Genomic DNA, 17,980 nt, shown 5'->3' on the forward strand with positions numbered 1-17,980 from the left:
TGGAAATTAGGCAAAAAATATTTTTTTTTTTAAAAATTGCCAAAATCTTGGAAAAATTCGAACGATTATTAAATTAATATCATTAAAAAACATTTCTAAAATTTTGAAGCGATGCAAAATTCATTTTTGTGTTTTAATATTTTCCGAAATTATTGCGGAAAAACCACAAAAATTAATCTTAATTTTATGAATTAAAATTGCACTAAAACGTTGAAAAATAGCACATAACACAGTTCTTTCCATAACACATTCCTTTAAATAATGTACAAGAAAACAAAAACAACGCTTTAAGACCAATGAAATTTTTTTAATGTTTTTGACTAAATTTGTGTGCTTGTGAATTTTGAACAGTGAATCCTTGAAGTTTCACATTTGATAGATGTGAAAATCATTTGTTTTTTCTTATCTATAGTTATGTCATTAAAGGACCAATTCCTAAGCAAACTATTGAAAAAATATTTTTTTGTGAAAATATTATAGAAAAAATAAAAATGCATAATTTTTTAAAAGTATATATTATATTATAGAACTATTATATTGTATTACGTACTAGATGAAATCTCTTTTAACTTTTCATGGCAAACCCTCAAACTTAAGGACAATTTACAATACTGAGCTAAAATCCATGAATTAAGCATTTTTTGAAAATTATATTTGTATTTTGTTTTCTAGTCTTAATAGGAAACGTTTTAGGAATTTCAGCTAGAAATGGATCTAATTATGACGTGGAAAACTATTAAAATCCATCTAAGCCATAGCTGCTTTCGTGCAAGTTAAGGCACAAATAAGAAAGCTGACAAAAATAAATGCATAAATAAAACCTTCAATGAATTTTAAAACATTAGTATCTGACCAAGTTAATTATCAGAAACTGTTTAAACATATTTATAAAAGAAATCTGACTTCATACCAATTTCTTCTCATATATACGGAAGAAAAAAAAATTTATTCTTCTTCTAGCAATTCGCAAAGCATCACAAAAACTTCTATGATAATAATTATTGCATTGTAAAATGAAAAAATTACTGGTAGTACATAGTCTTTGGTGTAAAGAATTACAATTGGATTACATTTACATAACAAACTATATTCTTAAAAGGAATTTTCAATAACCCAGAATCCATGTAGTAATGATTGAATTTCGACTGCGTCGAAGAATTGATGATTTTGCAAATTTTATAAATTATAATTGTATGTTTCTTGAGACTTTATTATTCTAAATGTTATCACTAAATTCAGATAAATAGATTAAAAACCAAGTTTTACATCTTTAGTGATCGCACTGAAAAAGTAACAGATGTAAGCGCAGCAACTTTTGTTCCCATGAAAAATCCTGATAAAGGAAATGTATATAAGAAATCGAAAATATTTTTACTGATTGTTAGTCGTTCCATCGATTATCAGGATGAGAGCATTAATTGTTTTCCTTCTGGTGGCTGTTGCCACTGCAACACCAGGTATGACAGTTTAACTAATATTAATTATTAATATTAAGTCAGAATTTATTAGAAATTATTAACTTAGAAAAAAAATTGTATTATTGAAAAATTTGAAAGATCTCAGACAATTTAAATAAAAATGACAAAACACGGCTTTAAAAATAATATGGAGCATTCTATATTTTCAGCATAGATTTAATGAGTTCGGTACTTTGAAACTGCATTTTAGACAAAAATAAATGTTCTTGAAGCAATTATCGAGTTTAAATCAGAGGTCGGCCTATATTTTTAGTGAAAGAACCACTCTATACCTTCATAATAAACTAGAAATTATTCAAATTATTTAAGTATCTTTTCTTCACATATAACAAACATTATATATATAATTAATATATATGAATATAAGGATTTTAAGTATTACTCTTAATACATCATAATAAATTATAATTTATTAAGTAAAGGAGAGTCTCACAAAAAAAAAATTACTTTGTTAGCATATTCATTCGAGCATTGAAATCGCGAAAGGATCCATCTTTAATAATTATGCAATTGGCTGATAATGTATCGTTTGAAATTTATTGAACTCTTCTGTATAATATTTGTAATTTGGCCCCTAAATTTGCATAAAATAAGTTATTATTAAATAAACTATTTGTAAATATAATTTGTTTAAATTAAACTTTCTTATTTTTAATTTATTAGTTCGTTTATTTTTATTTTTCGGAAATTCTTTTATTTATACCTGTAGTAGCAACAAATTTTCAAAATAATACAAATTTAAAAAAAATTGAAATCTGTTATTTCAAATTTCTAGTTATCATGTAAGAACATTATTATTTTTTTAATTCATCATATATCTTAATTAATTTAAGTTATTAACCAGTTTAAACCAGTTTGAAACAATCACGAGACTTTCCTATCGGTCTCTATCCCTCTCTCCCCTGAAAAATATATATTCAATTTTTCTAGCTGGCAAACAAAGTTTTGGAGCTCGACCGATTTTGAAATTTAAAAAACCATCGTTAAACATCATCAAACTAGCGATTGTTTCAAACCGGTTTAAACCGGTTAAATTAATTAAGACAATTCCTAAGAATTCAGAGAATGAATAATTTGGAAATCAAGTTGAAACTTTAGTCGCCAAATGTGACAATCTTCAGCATTATTTTCTAATAACCCTAAAAGCGAAAAATTGATGAATCAAAAGCGATATCATATAATGACATCGATATCATTATATGATTTAATTTGTAATTTTTAATAATTTGTTTGTCAACAGTTTGTTGCCTACGCATTTCAAGGCTTCAAAAAACCTCAAACCAAAACAACATCATGTTCTCACATGATAATAATGTACATTTATAATGTTACTTTATCAGGAAAAACAAAAATAAAAATCAGCATGAAGATATTATGGATATTATATTTTGATATTTAGTATTGAACTAATAAACGGAAGCTTAAATAACTTCGAATTTATACTGGTTTGCAGTTAAAATTTAATATTCAAGTTTCTTTCAACCAATCTTAACAAGAAAAGTGTTTTAAAATATTTTATAATATATTGGTTTTATAATATTTAATATATTGGTAGTAATATACTCATTACTATAAAGAACGTCTTTCTTTTTCATCAAGAAATGAAGGACTAGCGGAAGAATATTTAAACATAAACAATGCAAGAAACCTAGGCGTGATTGCTCAAATTACATGACCTGAATATGCAATGGAAGAAGATTTCATATGATATAAATTGCTACATGCTAAATTACTGATCACTCTAGATTTAAATCAATTAAAAATTTTTTCAATATTTTGGCATGCTTATATTAATTTATCATTCATAATATATCATTCAAAAATCGTATGCATTATAACGATTCAAACCATATTTACATTTTGACAGTTTTTATTTTTATTTTCAATTTCTTTCTAAAGTTATCAATCGGAATCCTATGATCAATGAAGGATTCTTTGAAGGAGACATCGCTGGGATAGATCCTTACCAGGTAATTTCTCAAAGCCATACTTTACTCTCAGTATTTTAGAGTGCTTGAAGTCTAATCAACAGTATATATAAGCTTTGAATTCAAATATTATTCGCTAAAGAGGCTGGAAAGATTGTTAAAATCTAGTATCGAATCAAGAATTTTCCAATAAATGTTTTTAAATTAAAATTTATCAAAGACAGGAAAAAAAGCTTTTTTATTTTTAAAGAATATTCTTTTTTTTTTTCTCGACAGCGTAATTGAAGACTGTAAATGTTTCATTGATTGAATTTTCAATTCTTTCTTTGTTTAGATGCATTGATACTGCGATTAGAAAAACTACAAACAGGGAAGAATAAAAAAGAATATTCTTCTTACTTGTTAATATATATTTTTCATTAACTTTATTAACTTTTCATTAATGCAATCTTTAAATATTTTTATGCTACCGTAAAATTTTTACAACTTTTGCGCTTTTTTGCTTTTATCGTTTTTATAATTGTTCATTATAAAAGATTTCCTTATGAAGCGTTTTATTGATTAATATATTTATTATTCTTTATATATATATTTTAAATTTAAAATAAAACTTTACATACATAGGCAAGTACATGGAATTGTTTATTCATGAATATGAAATGTTCTTTAAAATATCCATGATTACATTACCTTTTTACATATGAATGATTTTCATTAAAAAAAATGATTCACTTAATTACTCTCCTAATTTAAATTTCTTTCGTTGGATCTTTTTTTTTCCCAGATGGTAAGTACATACATCCCAGATATCTAAGCGCATATCTTATCTTCTTATAAACTGCCATGAATCTTTTTTTATTTGTGTTTTGCATGACAATATGCAATTTCTAAAAAATAAAAATTAAACTCTGTAATATCTTGCATAAATTATTATTATCCATCCTCCCCCACGGGGGGGAGCACCTCGGAATGAGAATGAGATGCTTCCGGTATGGTGGTTGGATCTCACCACACTGGAGGGTATACGAAAAGGTGGGGATCTGGCTCCTCTATCTATGACAGGACGTACTTCCTTAGGGAAGGGTTGTACCGTGGCCGGAGATAACCCTTAGGACTCAACCACAGTTTCTGCCATTGTTGCTGTTGGTCCGGTCATTCAGTATTTATTATCCTGTGTCTTCTGGCGGGTCGGAGAGTTAATGATTTGATTAATTATTCATCCTCATGGGTTGCGGTATTGAGTTTTTGTAATGATTCAAAAATCGTACGCCTTTGATATAATCTATTAAAGATTTATCTATAATCAATTGGATAAACGTCTAGTAATTAATTATATCAGTTGAAAAAGCTTCAAATGAGTTTTAATTGAAAAATGAAATTAAATAATCTCAACTGAAGTTCTTTTTCTAATATATACTGCCATAATTTTCAATGTTTCTTGACATAGTTGGATTATCAGAAATAAATATCTGCCCAACTGAATGATCTGCATTATCTACACATTATAGGAAAAGAGAAAGAATTAATTGAATTGATATTTGTTGAATATGTATTGATTATAATTTTTAATTTCATTTATCATTTTCGCAAAGGAAATTTCAATTTCAATTCTAAATTACTTTACACTTTTTACCATTTTGAAATCTGATTTATTTCCGGAGTATTTATGCCATTGTTAGAAACATTTTCCTTATTTTCACTCAAATAACTGTTAGCAAAAGGTATTACAAAGTATCCCCATGTTGTTGTTCGATATTCTGAATGTCGAGCACTAACGTGAAAGTATTTTATCAATGTTGTTGACTGTTTTGTGTTATTTCAGTCAAATTTCTGCAGTTCTAATTTCATAATGTCTTTTTATAAATATTGCTGTTGTTAAAGCAATTATATAGGGTGTTCATTCATTAATTTTTGTCGGGGTTTCCGTACCTCATAACTTTCGAATAAAAAATATTACGCTAAAACCGATTACGCCTTCGTAAATTACAACTCAAAGAATTTTATTAATGATATTAAAGTGTAAAGCTTGCACAATTTGCACTTTGTAGGCATTCAGCTGAAGGCGATTATGTATTCGTAAATTCTCTGAACAAATTTTGACTTTTGATAATCGTCCGGGTTCTCCGAGCCTCATATTCTACAGTTATGTTTATTCACTTTTTCTGACACATGAAAAGTGGATTCGTCACTGAAGAACCATTTCCGAAGGTAATTTTCATCATTCTCAATTCGAGTCAAAATTTGTTCAGCGAATTTACGAATACATAACCGCCTTCAGCTGAATGCCTACAAAGTGCAAATTGTGCAAGCTTTACACTTTAATATCATTAATAAAATTCTTTGAGTTGTAATTTACGAATACGTAATAGGTTTTTGCGTAATATTTTTTATTCGAAAGTTATGAGGTACGGAAACCCCGACAATAATTAATGAACACCCTGTATATCTGCAATCGTCATTCACTTTTTTTTCAATGATTCAGAATCCTTAAGTCCTTAATATGACCTATTGAAGGCTTCTAATGTGTGAATAAATCCATTAAAATCTATCTTCTTAAATCATGATTGGTTTCAAAAAAAAAAAAAAAATCATCGAGAAATTTATATGTAAAAGTGGTTGTTATGATGATCGGTATGATTTAGTTGAATATTTAACAAATTAATTCTTGTTCAATATCACTGTTTAAATTTACAGGACAGAAATGCAGTTCCTAAAGATTCTCAGCGTTGGACTAATGGCGTGGTCCCTTATGTTCTAGATCCATCCGTGAGTGAGTACAATCATCAGTTATTATATTTATTTACTCACATAGAAAAAACAATTCTTCTGCATACCTGAAGCTTCTTTCACTTCTATACACAATCACTTTTTACATAAAACATTTATCTGGTCACGAGCTGCAGAATTCTCATGTTATATTCTTCTGCCGCTTGCGCATTATGTATGCCATGTCAAACAAAAGACATGGTAGATTTCATGCCAAAAGGCGATAAGATCAATGTAAATTATTATTGTGAAGCAGTAAGAAAATTACGACTAGCCATCCAAATCAAAAAGTGAGGAATGCTTTTTGGAGGAATTGTGCATTTTCACAATAATATCTGCCCTGGCACTGCTGCTTCACATTCAAAAACTGTTGGAACAATTCGGATGGAAAATTTCCAATTATCTACATTATAGTCTGAACTTTTTTCTCAATGTGAAAGAGTTTCTGCATTTTAAAACATTTTAGAAGAGTTGGGGGATACTATGACCACCCGGTTGAATGAACTGACGACAGAAGAGTATAACTTGAGAATTCTGAAGCTTGTGACCAGATAAGACAAATTAGGAAGTGATCGCGTGGAGAAATGAAGGACTCTACAAATATGTAATAAAAATATTTATTTTTTTAGTAAATATTGTGTTTTACATTTAGCATAACTAAATAGTTTTTATTTTCTGCATGACCCTTGTATTAGTATGTTTAACCAAAAATTAACCCCATAACTCAGATAATTTATAATTAATGAAAAGCAAGAGTTTGTGACTCATGACTAAACCCATTTAGTTTAATTAAATAGTCAAAATCATGAGTCAAAGATTCATAATAAAGGGGACGTATTGTAGCTTCTTCTGGTTACTGGAGTACATAGACTCCACTTGTAGTAGAAGTCTAGCTCCAGTACATGAAGGTAGGTTGACTTATCAAAGGACGCTAAAAATTTTAGCTGGCAAAAAAATATTTTTTGGTCTAATTTCAAAAGTATTTGCATCTGTTCAACAAAAAAAACGTTGAACGCCTTATTTTCATTTAACTGTAATTTATAAGCAAAAGTAAAAATAACATTATTTTAAATTTAAAAAAAATTACGATTATGTATGATCAACAGTTTTACCATTTATTTATTTATACATATAAATAAAAGATTTTCCACTTTTTATTTTTTAAATATGTTGCAGAATCGAGCAAATTGTTAAATGATTCTTTTTCTATTTTTCAGATCATATCAAGGACTTGATTTTAAGATCAATGAAACATATCGAACAAAATTCATGCATCAAGTTTGTACAGAGAACGACCGAGCACAACTACGTAACAATTTACTACGGAAATGGGTAAACATATTTTGAAATAACATAAAAAGTAAATCTTAAATGATCAGAACTTACAATCAATATTTGTAGCAAAAATTTATAAATTAAATTTAACTGAGATTAAGAACCTAATTGCTTTGTTTTCTTCACCATCTGATTCGATGATTTGGTAATGTGTTCTCATAATGATTTAAGAGCCTATAGAGCCCATAGAACAGTTGAATCTCACACTGATTTAGTTTTTTTATATATACGCTGCTCAAAAAAATTGAATGATATTGTAAGTCTTGTATAAAATAACGGTATAATCATTTTTTTTCTTTTGCATAAAATGGAAGAGAGTCACAGATGCAAATTTTTCTTATTTTCAAATTTCGCAGTATGCAAATTTTGAGTCTCACGTCGAAGACGCCGCTTGGGCAGAAAGGAATTTGATTTGGCTTTCAATTTAATGTAAGACAAAGTTGAAAAAAATTTTCGACATTCAGTAAGCGCGTTGTTTTAATGGGTGAGATGTCTCAACGAAGTAATTTAACCGAACCAGAATCTTGGAGAGTTGTTGGCCAGTTAGAAGGGGGCCAAACACAAACCGAAGTAGCAGAGGCCATTGGAGTTTCTCAAAGTGTGATTTCTAGGATCTGGAATCATTTTTTGGAGACTAGAAATGCAGGCCTAAGATCAGGGCAAGAGCATGAAGACCGTTATTTAACGCTAACAGCTCGAAGACATCGAAATTTGAATGCCACTCTTCTTCAACAACACTTTCGCTCTGCTACTGGCGCCACAGTTTCGAAACAAACTATCCAAAATCGCCTTCACTCTGTAGATATGTATACTCGCCGACCAACGGTATGTATCAAGTTAACAGCAAGGCACCGTCGCGCCCGCAGGGAGTGAGCAACAGAGCATGTGAACTGAAGGAGAAATGAATGGCGCAATATTTTTTTTCTCTGAAGAGTCCCGTTCTTTTTTTTTTTAACCTGATAATAGGCGTATTTTCATCTGGAGGAAACGTGGCACTAGAACAATCCTACTTTCTTGGTGCACAAAAGTATAAGATTTGGCGGTGGGGGAGTGATGGTCTATGCTGGCATCTCCATTCATTGGCGCAATGATCTCCATATCATTCGAAATGGAGCTCTAACCGGTCGCCGATATAGGGATGAGATACTGAGACCTATTGTGGTCCCTTACGCTGCAGCAATTGGAAATGACTTCATGTTAATGAACGAATTGCAGGCCACATAGTGCTAACTTGGTGAATGATTTCCTTTTGGATTAAGGAATCATACGAATGGATTGGCCAGCATGTTCTCCGGACATGAACACAATCGAGCTTGTTTGCGACATTATAGGTAGACTAATTGCTGGACACCTATCACCCCCACAAACTCTTCAAGAACTGGAAATAGCTCCTCTGGAGGAGTGGGACAGTATACTCCAACCCCTCATTAATAGCCTCATTGACTCGATGCCTCAAAGGTATTCAACGTTGCTGGCAGTCCGGAGAAACCATACTCCCAACTAAAAACGATTTTCTTTTAAGGAAACACCTTTTTATATTTTTTTCTCATATGCTCAAATTGTACCCAAACTACAAACTTAATTGTATCAAATTCCTTTCGTACCCAAATGCTTCATAAAATGCATTTTTTTTCTGCCAAACAAATGTCATTTTTATCTCATATAGCCTACTACGTCTGTCGATAATGTATCAATCATTCAAACAATTCTCCATGTGCAAGATCAATTTGCTTTGAATTTCACGTATTTTAACATTGGTTGGGAATTCTCAAATGCAGAACTTAAATAATTTCAGATTCAACTTACATAGATTATGAATTTCAAATTAGAATTACATACTTCTTAAAGCAACATTTAAGTTTCAAATCTCAATATCTCAAAAGTTAAATTTTTCTGCCATTGATATTCTATGTTTGCTACTGGTTGTTGGGTCTATATTTCATGTAGCTGTTTAAAATACGTCGCATTTTGTGAAGATATCTGAAGATATCTCTAATGTAAAGTGAACCATTATTTTACTTTCAGCCACATAATATGATTATTGCTAGAATTTCACGTAAAAATAATTAATTTGTGGACATTTTCTAGTGTCCAGTTTTTCAGAAGGAAAAAAAACACATGTACAACATGAAAAGGTTTTCTTTTAAATAAATAAAAAAATATAAAAAAATATATTTGATTTTTAAATCGGATCAAAACAAACAATATTGGCTAATTTTTTTGTTCCATTGCAGCAAAAAGGAAAATGATAAATTCAAATATAATTTTGAGAAATTAGGACCTTTTGCTTTATGAAGTCACTTCCAAAAAATATCTAAAAACTTTTCAAAGAGTTTACATTTGAGCATTTTTTAATTGCTAGAATAAAATTTCTAAGCACTATATTTAATATTTTATTTTATTTGATGACAGGATGGGAATATAATATTTAAAAACGTTTATTGATATTTTTTATTGTTTTTCTCCAATATTTTTTTCAGAAATTTGGTTGAATTCACAAATATCCACTTAAATGTTCTGAATTTCACAAGTGCGAATGAAATAATGTTTTTCAATTTGTATTTCAGCTGTTGGTCTTTCTGGGGTTTACTCAATAGAGGTGAACAAAAACTGTCTCTTGGATCTGGATGTCAATACTTCGGCACTGTTGTCCACGAACTTCTCCATGCCTTAGGTTTCGAACACGAGCACAACCGATCAGATAGAGATAATTATCTCAACATTCATCTGGAAAACGTTGATCCAGGTGTGCATTTTTTAAGCATATAATCATTCATTTAGCACTTGAAAGTAACCGTAGTATTATTCTTGTGATTAAACTTATTTCGGTGCTTCTGAAACCTATATTGCACAGTTTTTTCAACTATTCTATACAATTTAATTTCTGTCATATTGTTCCAAGCAGTATTTGTAACAAATTTTTAAATACTTTCATTCAAATTGACTTATTTTATCTTTTTCAAAACGGAATTTGTAATCATTTATCAAACAGCTTTTTAAAATTTTATTTTATTTAATGTTTGTCGAAATGGAATTTATAATCAATTTTTCGCTACTTCCCAGAGCTGCAAAGATTTGAAATTTCATACACTTGTATATTATATTCTTTTTGACAATTAGCTTCATATATTTTCGCAGTTTAATTATTAGTAAATAAACGAATGAATTAAAATTTACTTTCCTATCTGTGGCGCCACCTGGTATTGAGTTTGAAAAACAGTCCATCTTAATAATCAAAAAGTGGATAATTAATAAAACAAAAATTTTCTACTGTTTGATTATATCAGTAAAAAGAAGTTTTTAAGTATAATAATTGTGTGTGTGAAATAGAATTTTGAATTTTGTTATTTTTAATTTTTTTGAGTTTTATTACAGCTAGAGAAGTGAAAAAAAAAACACCTATTTTATCACAGTTTACACTATAGTGTACAAACGATTGGACTTTTCAGTCCATGATTTTAAATTAATTCAGAACAAATGTAGAATGGAGAGAATATTACACTACAAATATTTATGCATACAAGACACCTTTGAAGACCTGTTGGCTTGTAGAAATATTAATTACGTTTAATGTTGTTTTACTCTATTACACATAATTTGATTTTTATTATTCTCTTAACAAAGTAATTTTTATTTTTAAAACTTGGACAGATTTTAAAATCGTAGTGTTTTTTTTTTTTTAAAAAAATATTTTTACACTCCTGCTGTTTATCTACCTAGTGGAGTCAAGTTTTATGGTATTATAGAGACATTAAAAATTTCAGAGGTGAAATAATCTATCTTCAAATTAAATATTATTCTTTTGCAATATTACAACTCTACTTTCTTATTCTTCTTTTTTACTGCTCAGATAATCAGGAGAAACTTTGTTTAACTTTCGTCATTAGAAAAGAACGAGGTTATTTAATATCTTGTGTAACTAGCAGCCTTTGGCGACTAGTTGGTTCGACGGAAAATTCAGTAGTTCTTACTATCAATTAATTCTCTTATGTATAACTAAATCTTCATGCTTCCTCTCAGAAAGTATTTTTAAACATCAAATTATGACAAAGCTGAGTAATTTAAATAATCTGATATCTCTTCTGTTCATTCTGTATCCTAATAGAATCAAATCTCTTGACATCATGCTAGTATTAAAAATGCGGCTTTCAAAGTAATTTAATTTTTTTTGTATTATCATTTCACCTTTTTTTATTCTTCGTCGGCTAGTTCACCGGCAATATTGGTTTTATTTGATTTTAGAAAGGTCATTTGCATATAATTTCATTATGATTCTACCAAGTTTGCCTGACATTAAACCCGTATTATTTTCACTGTATTATTTAAGCTCTGTTTATTGTGTACATGAAACTTTATAATGAAGATATTTTCCATCAAAGTGATATAAACAACTTAAATATACGGTTATTCTATCTTTTAAATTTCCCGGTATTAGTCAACTTTTTTATTTTAACTTTCAAACATTTTCTTGTAAGCTTCACAGATATTAAACAGAATCCTCCTTATTCAACTTTTAACGATGGAAAAAAAAAATCATGCGATCTAATATTTGATGAAACAATGAAAAGGGTTTCGATTTCTGACCTATAATTCAATCTATTGTTTCAAAATCAGAAAAAAAATTATTTTTTAAAGTGTTCCTAAATTATAAGCAAACTCTAAGCGACTATTAAATTACTATCATAAAGAAGACAAATCATTAAAAAATGTTGAAATTGTGTAAAGTCCATGTTTGTGCAATAATATTTTTGAAAAAGCTTTTCGAATAAACGATCAAATCCAGTTTAAATTTTAATTATATAAAATTCTCATTAAAATTTCAAAAATTGCATAGTGCAAAAGTAAAAATGAGAAGTGCATATTGCCACACTTTTAGGTGTATATGCGCTAAATTTGGTAGCTGTATATCAAACTGTCTGCCCGTAGTGCTCAGAGTTCACACGTACTAATTCATCTTTATTAAAAGTGGAAATAATGTAGGTGGTTTAAATTTCATTACATCACAAATATCTATTATTGAAAAGTATTCAAAAAATAATACTGAAATCATGAAAAATTTGGAAATTTGGAATCAATTGAATTGGTGCCATTGAAGGGAAAATTTTTGAATGAAAACTGTTGAATGGTTTTTAATATGGTACAGAAATTAATTTTTTATAGTAATAATTTCGAAGGATCATTGCGGAAAAATATCATTCTCGTTTAATTTTTAAATTCCAGGTGAATTTAATTTTTTTCTCGGTTTAACTAAAATTAATATTTCAAATAGAATTCACCAAGCTACACGCTATCTCAAAATATAATAGCGAATATATTTTCCCTCAAAATTAATAGTTTTAGATTAAGTTGTGTGGTTTATAAAGCACTAATAGGTACACACGAAGACATACGCTTCTTTAATATAGGTTTTAAAGCGAGAACCTTCGTAAGTTTAAACTATAAAATAAAGCCTGTCTTGTTAGTCAAGGGTAATTCTTGCTTTTTTTTCTTACAGCATGGCATTATGCTTTTAAGAAATTGCTACCTCACGAGAATAGACTGCTGACCGATTTTGATTATAATTCCGTCATGCTGTACGGACAAGGATCTTTCGCCAAGTCCTATGGTTTAAAGAGTATGACGGCTAAGGATGGTCGATTCCTGGATGAGCCTTATAACAAGCCCGGAATGTCGGCCTCTGACATAAAAAGACTGAACATATTGTACCAATGCAAACAATAAATCATTTTGTTTCATTTTATGCACTACTTTACGAGTGATCTATGTTTATTCGACAAAACTTCGTATAATTTGCATTGTTCATTTTATTCTTTTATATAAATTAATAAATCAAGAATATATTCTGTGTCTAGAGCTGAAATGTAAAAGATATTTAATTATACATACAGGTAATCCACTCCTATCTGGTCCATTAATTAATTTCTAAAATGCTAGAGATAGACATACAGTTTCAATCAGAATATTGTTTTAAATGACGGGAAAAATTATATTTTATATAGTTTGAATCAATAAATATATCGCTGTAAAAGTCACGAACTCTTATTTATTATGCTATTTCCCAGTCCTATCAGTCATATTTAATAGAAAAAATTTGACAATATAAAACAAACGATAAAAAACTTCAAATATTTTGTAACTAAAATTTAATTCTGTTAAGAGTTAAATTGTTCAACATAAATGAAACTTATTTTAAGGAAAAATTTGAAAAAGTAAAATGTTTGCAAGAAATGAAAAAAGGTAATTTTTTTATCAAAATTCAATACAACTTCACAATGAAACTACTTATAAATAAAATTTAAATGGTTTCATACTGTTCGGAATTAAAAATATTGAATAAAAAGTGTTTGATAATTTTGCCAAAAATCAAGTTTTAAGTATTTACTTAAAATTTATTAAAATTCGAAAAATTTAAAATTTTAGTTATTACATCCGCTTTTGATTAAAATACATGATGTAAAAATGGTTAAAAGAAAAGTGAGACCTTTTTTTATTTTTTGACAAGAAAAAATATAATTTAAGAGAAGTTATTGACTTGTTTCTGTGAACTAAAAGCGATACACAATAGGCAATATTTATATATATACTAGGAGGAAAATCTGTAACAAAGGAATTTTCATAAAGAAAATAATAAATAAGTAAACTTTAGTAAATGCGACTAAAAAAACAGTCAAGTTTGGTTAAGTTTAAATATTATCTATACATATCCATCTAGAAAAAATATTTGTTGAAAACCTCTAAATCATGCTTTTTTTCCTTCTTTCTTCATTCTCTATCTTAGAAAATCTTTCACTATTAGAAAATCTCACTATCTTGAAATTAATATCCTACTAGTTGCCTTTGGCGACTACCTGGGTGGGGGATTTTTGGTTAAATTTCATTCTAGTTAAATTGCTCGAATATAATTTCATGTGTATAATTTCACCTGACATTAAAACCGTATTGTTTTAATTGTCCTGTAAATTCTCTGTTCATTGAATGCATGAACCTTTCTAATAAAGATCAGCTCTATGACGTCACAACTCTATTAAAAAAATCTAAATATCCGATTCATCTATTCACTTCACTTTTTTATTCTAACTTTCTCGATATTCTAACGTCATTTTTTATTCGTCTTGTAAACTGCGTAGATAATTAATAAAAACTTTTTTTTCTTTAACTAGCACCATTGAAAGAAAATCACGTAAAATAATTTAATAAAACAATGAAAACATGTTGAATTTGGGAACAACAATGTTATGTTGAAACAAACTATGTTGAAAATTAGGCAAAAAATATTTTAAAGAAAATTGCCGAAATTCGGAAAAGTTTTGAATGGCAATTAAATTAGTAAAATTGAAAAGATATTTAAAAGAATTGAAACTGTGCAAAATTTATTTTGGTGCTTTGATATTTTCAGAATATTTCCTGGTATAAACTTCAAAATTTGGCTTAATTTTCAGTTAATTAAATTTTCTCAAAACTCGCCCCGAGATGTGCATTTTAAACCTTCAAGGTATACATATGCCAAATTTGATAGCTGTAGGTCCAACGGCCTAGGCCTTTAGATTGCAAACATTCACAAAGACACACACATTAATCTTTATTATTAGTAGTGATAAAGATAAATGTTCCATAATAAACATTATTTGATTTCCGTATATAATTGTAATAGTTGTAATTATGAGTTGTTTGTTTCTTATGGCACTTGCCACTGACAAGCCCGCTGTTACGAAAACAGCGATTTAAGCCTGAGGGGAACGTCTCTTATTTTTTATAGCAGCGCCAACTAGGGCCAAGAGTACGACTTTGCCACTCACGCATCATTCATTCGCTTGCACAACCCCTTTTTACAGGAGGGCACATTCACACATCTCACAGATAGAACAACAGAAGAACAACCATGCCCAAACCGGGACTCGAACCCGGGACGCCCAGATCACGGGGAAGACGCGCTACCCCTATGCCAGGACGCCGGCTAATTATGAGTTAAGAATAGTAAATAAATAAAGGGATGTTGAATTATACTCAAAGTATTACTAAATTACCAGAAATTCTTCTTTTGTACCAGTTATCAAAAATAAAATAGAAACTATGCACTGTACTTCCTGATTAGTTGCTATAATAATTTAGAGGCATCTGTTTGAATTTAATGCATTCATTTGATTAACGTCATTTAAAATAATGTTTCAAAATGTTTTGTTATGAAAACGTTATAGTATTATTTAAATAGTATAATTTAATAATTTGAAAAATCTTAATTTTATTGTATACCTTTCGTTATATCTATCACACTGAGAATTGACAACTTTTCAAGCTTTTGTGGAAGAATGGGCAAAAGTAAAATTAACCAGTTTTCTGACCATTAAATAATTTTAAATCATTAGATTTCTTTCGATATTGAAAATATCAAAACTACATTCGAAATTATAGTAATTATATTTAAAGATCAGAAATAAGCAATTATTGAATTTTTTTTTAAAGTTCATCCATTTGAAGCACTGTTATAAATATTTACAGCTACATCATTCATTTTCTTCTGTGATATCAAAATAAATATAAATTTAATTTTTTTATAATGACTTAAGGAAAAGCATTTTAATACCTATAAATCAATCAATCAGTTATCCGGATTTGGAATTTTTTAATCTCCAAAAATATTTAACATCTTGGGGAAAATACTTGAAGTTTCAAAAAATTTTGAAACTTATCACAGAGTTCAATAATTGAAAAGTTTCTTTCTAATAACGAAATATCCTTTCAACCGACAGGGAATCCTAGAGATTCCAAGTTCAGGGATATTCTGTGGCGAAAGAAAGTAAAATGGGCAGGCTCTACAGTGCTCTGGCGAGTTCTGAGTTTCGAGATTGTTGTGTCTAAAATTGGTGAGATTGTCTTAAAAAAATTATTATATCTAGAAGTATTTTGCTTGATGAATTCTGTCAAAACATTTTTGAACAGGAATTAAAATATTTGAATATTTTGAAAAGCATTTTTTAATGCCAACAATTTTAAGAGCGCACACGTGTATGAGGTTAAAAAAGTAATTTAAATTATATTTAATACAAGATTTACTATTCTAATTTCTCCAGCTGAAATTCGTTTATTTTTTGTCTTAATTTTCCTTGAATGTTTATTTCAACCGATATTTATTTCTACAAAATGGCATAATACATCACAGTATAACAGAAAATTTTTAAAGAAATAGAATTTTTTTTTAAATTTCATCAAATAAAATTGATATTTTTTTTTGATAGAAAACTTATTGAAGCATAAATCGATGCTTTAAATAAAAGATTATATTATTGTTTTCGACTTTATCTAGAAATAGATATTTTGAATTGAGTAGAATTTAGAATAGGCTTGAAATTATTCCTTGGCATCATTATCGAAAAATAACAGGTGGAAACAAATCAGTTAAATTTCCCATCAATGCCAAACTGATAATGAAGCTATATAAAAGAAATTTATTCTTTGCATTTACGTTTATATTCGAATAATTAGCAAGATGAGGGCAATAATCTTTCTGTTACTAACTACTGCTGTTTATAGCAAAACAGGAATATGATTTTAACCATTCATTCTATTAAATATATAATATTAAATAATAAGGCGTACTTAGAACACATAAGAAATTTCCGAAACTATATTTTACATTTCATTTTTAAATAAGAAAATATTATTTAAAAAATCTTTCAAATGATTAATTCTCTAAAAACATAAATGGTTCAGCAAACCTTTGACTGATTTTGATTAATATGATTAATTCCGCATTCAATACATTTGCTTTTAGCCCTTGATATTTTTCATAATAAATATATTTGTCTGCGACTAAAATAGTTCAATAAACTCTTACAAAATCAATATTAAATATTCTTTATGAAATTGATATTTATGACTTCGACGATATTCTAAAATGTATCTAGAATCAATTACTGATTTATTATTTAGTTAAAGACCATTTCAATTTCTAAGTAGAAATATATTAAGTAATCAGTTAAAAAAAGCAATGATAGAACGAATCAATCAAATAAAAATAATATGCTACCAAGTAGATGATTTTGTCAAATGTGTTTAGAAAAGGTAATATCTGTGATCTTTTATGATTTATAAATTTTAGTACATAGTTTTTTATTTCCAAGAATTTTGCACCGATATTGGATTTATTAAAAAAGAAAAACCAAATATTTAAATGTACAAATAGGAGAAAGATTGGTATGACGATAAATTTCATGAATGTAATTAATTTTATTTTATTTATATGTATGCATATGTGGACACAGAGCAGAATATTTCGAATTCATCTGAAAAAATTCTTTAATTAACAAATTATTCTCGTTGATTATCCACTAAGGTAAAAGCATATAATTTATACAGAAAATTTATATTAATTTTCTTAAATGTACCGAAATAAAACTACAAAATATAATCTATAAATTGCAAAGGTGACTTTTCTGACAACTTTTGCATACTTTCATTTACTTTTACTGTGCAGTC

The 17,980-nt window shown here is 28.4% G+C and overlaps 1 protein-coding gene across 1 annotated transcript; it reads left to right on the forward strand.

The window, feature by feature from the left end:
* Positions 1 to 1,329: 1,329 nt before the first annotated feature.
* On the forward strand, positions 1,330 to 13,254 carry LOC129962707 (astacin-like metalloprotease toxin 5). Its single transcript, XM_056076685.1, has 6 exons — positions 1,330 to 1,457; positions 3,378 to 3,448; positions 6,101 to 6,176; positions 7,390 to 7,504; positions 10,075 to 10,253; positions 13,002 to 13,254. The coding sequence occupies exons 1-6, from the start codon at positions 1,406 to 1,408 to the stop codon at positions 13,226 to 13,228; spliced, it is 720 nt and encodes a 239-aa protein (XP_055932660.1). The 5' UTR covers positions 1,330 to 1,405; the 3' UTR covers positions 13,229 to 13,254.
* The last annotated feature ends 4,726 nt before the right edge of the window (positions 13,255 to 17,980 follow it).

The sequence above is a fragment of the Argiope bruennichi genome, chromosome 1, assembly GCF_947563725.1.
Source record: "Argiope bruennichi chromosome 1, qqArgBrue1.1, whole genome shotgun sequence".
NCBI lineage: Eukaryota > Metazoa > Arthropoda > Arachnida > Araneae > Araneidae > Argiope > Argiope bruennichi.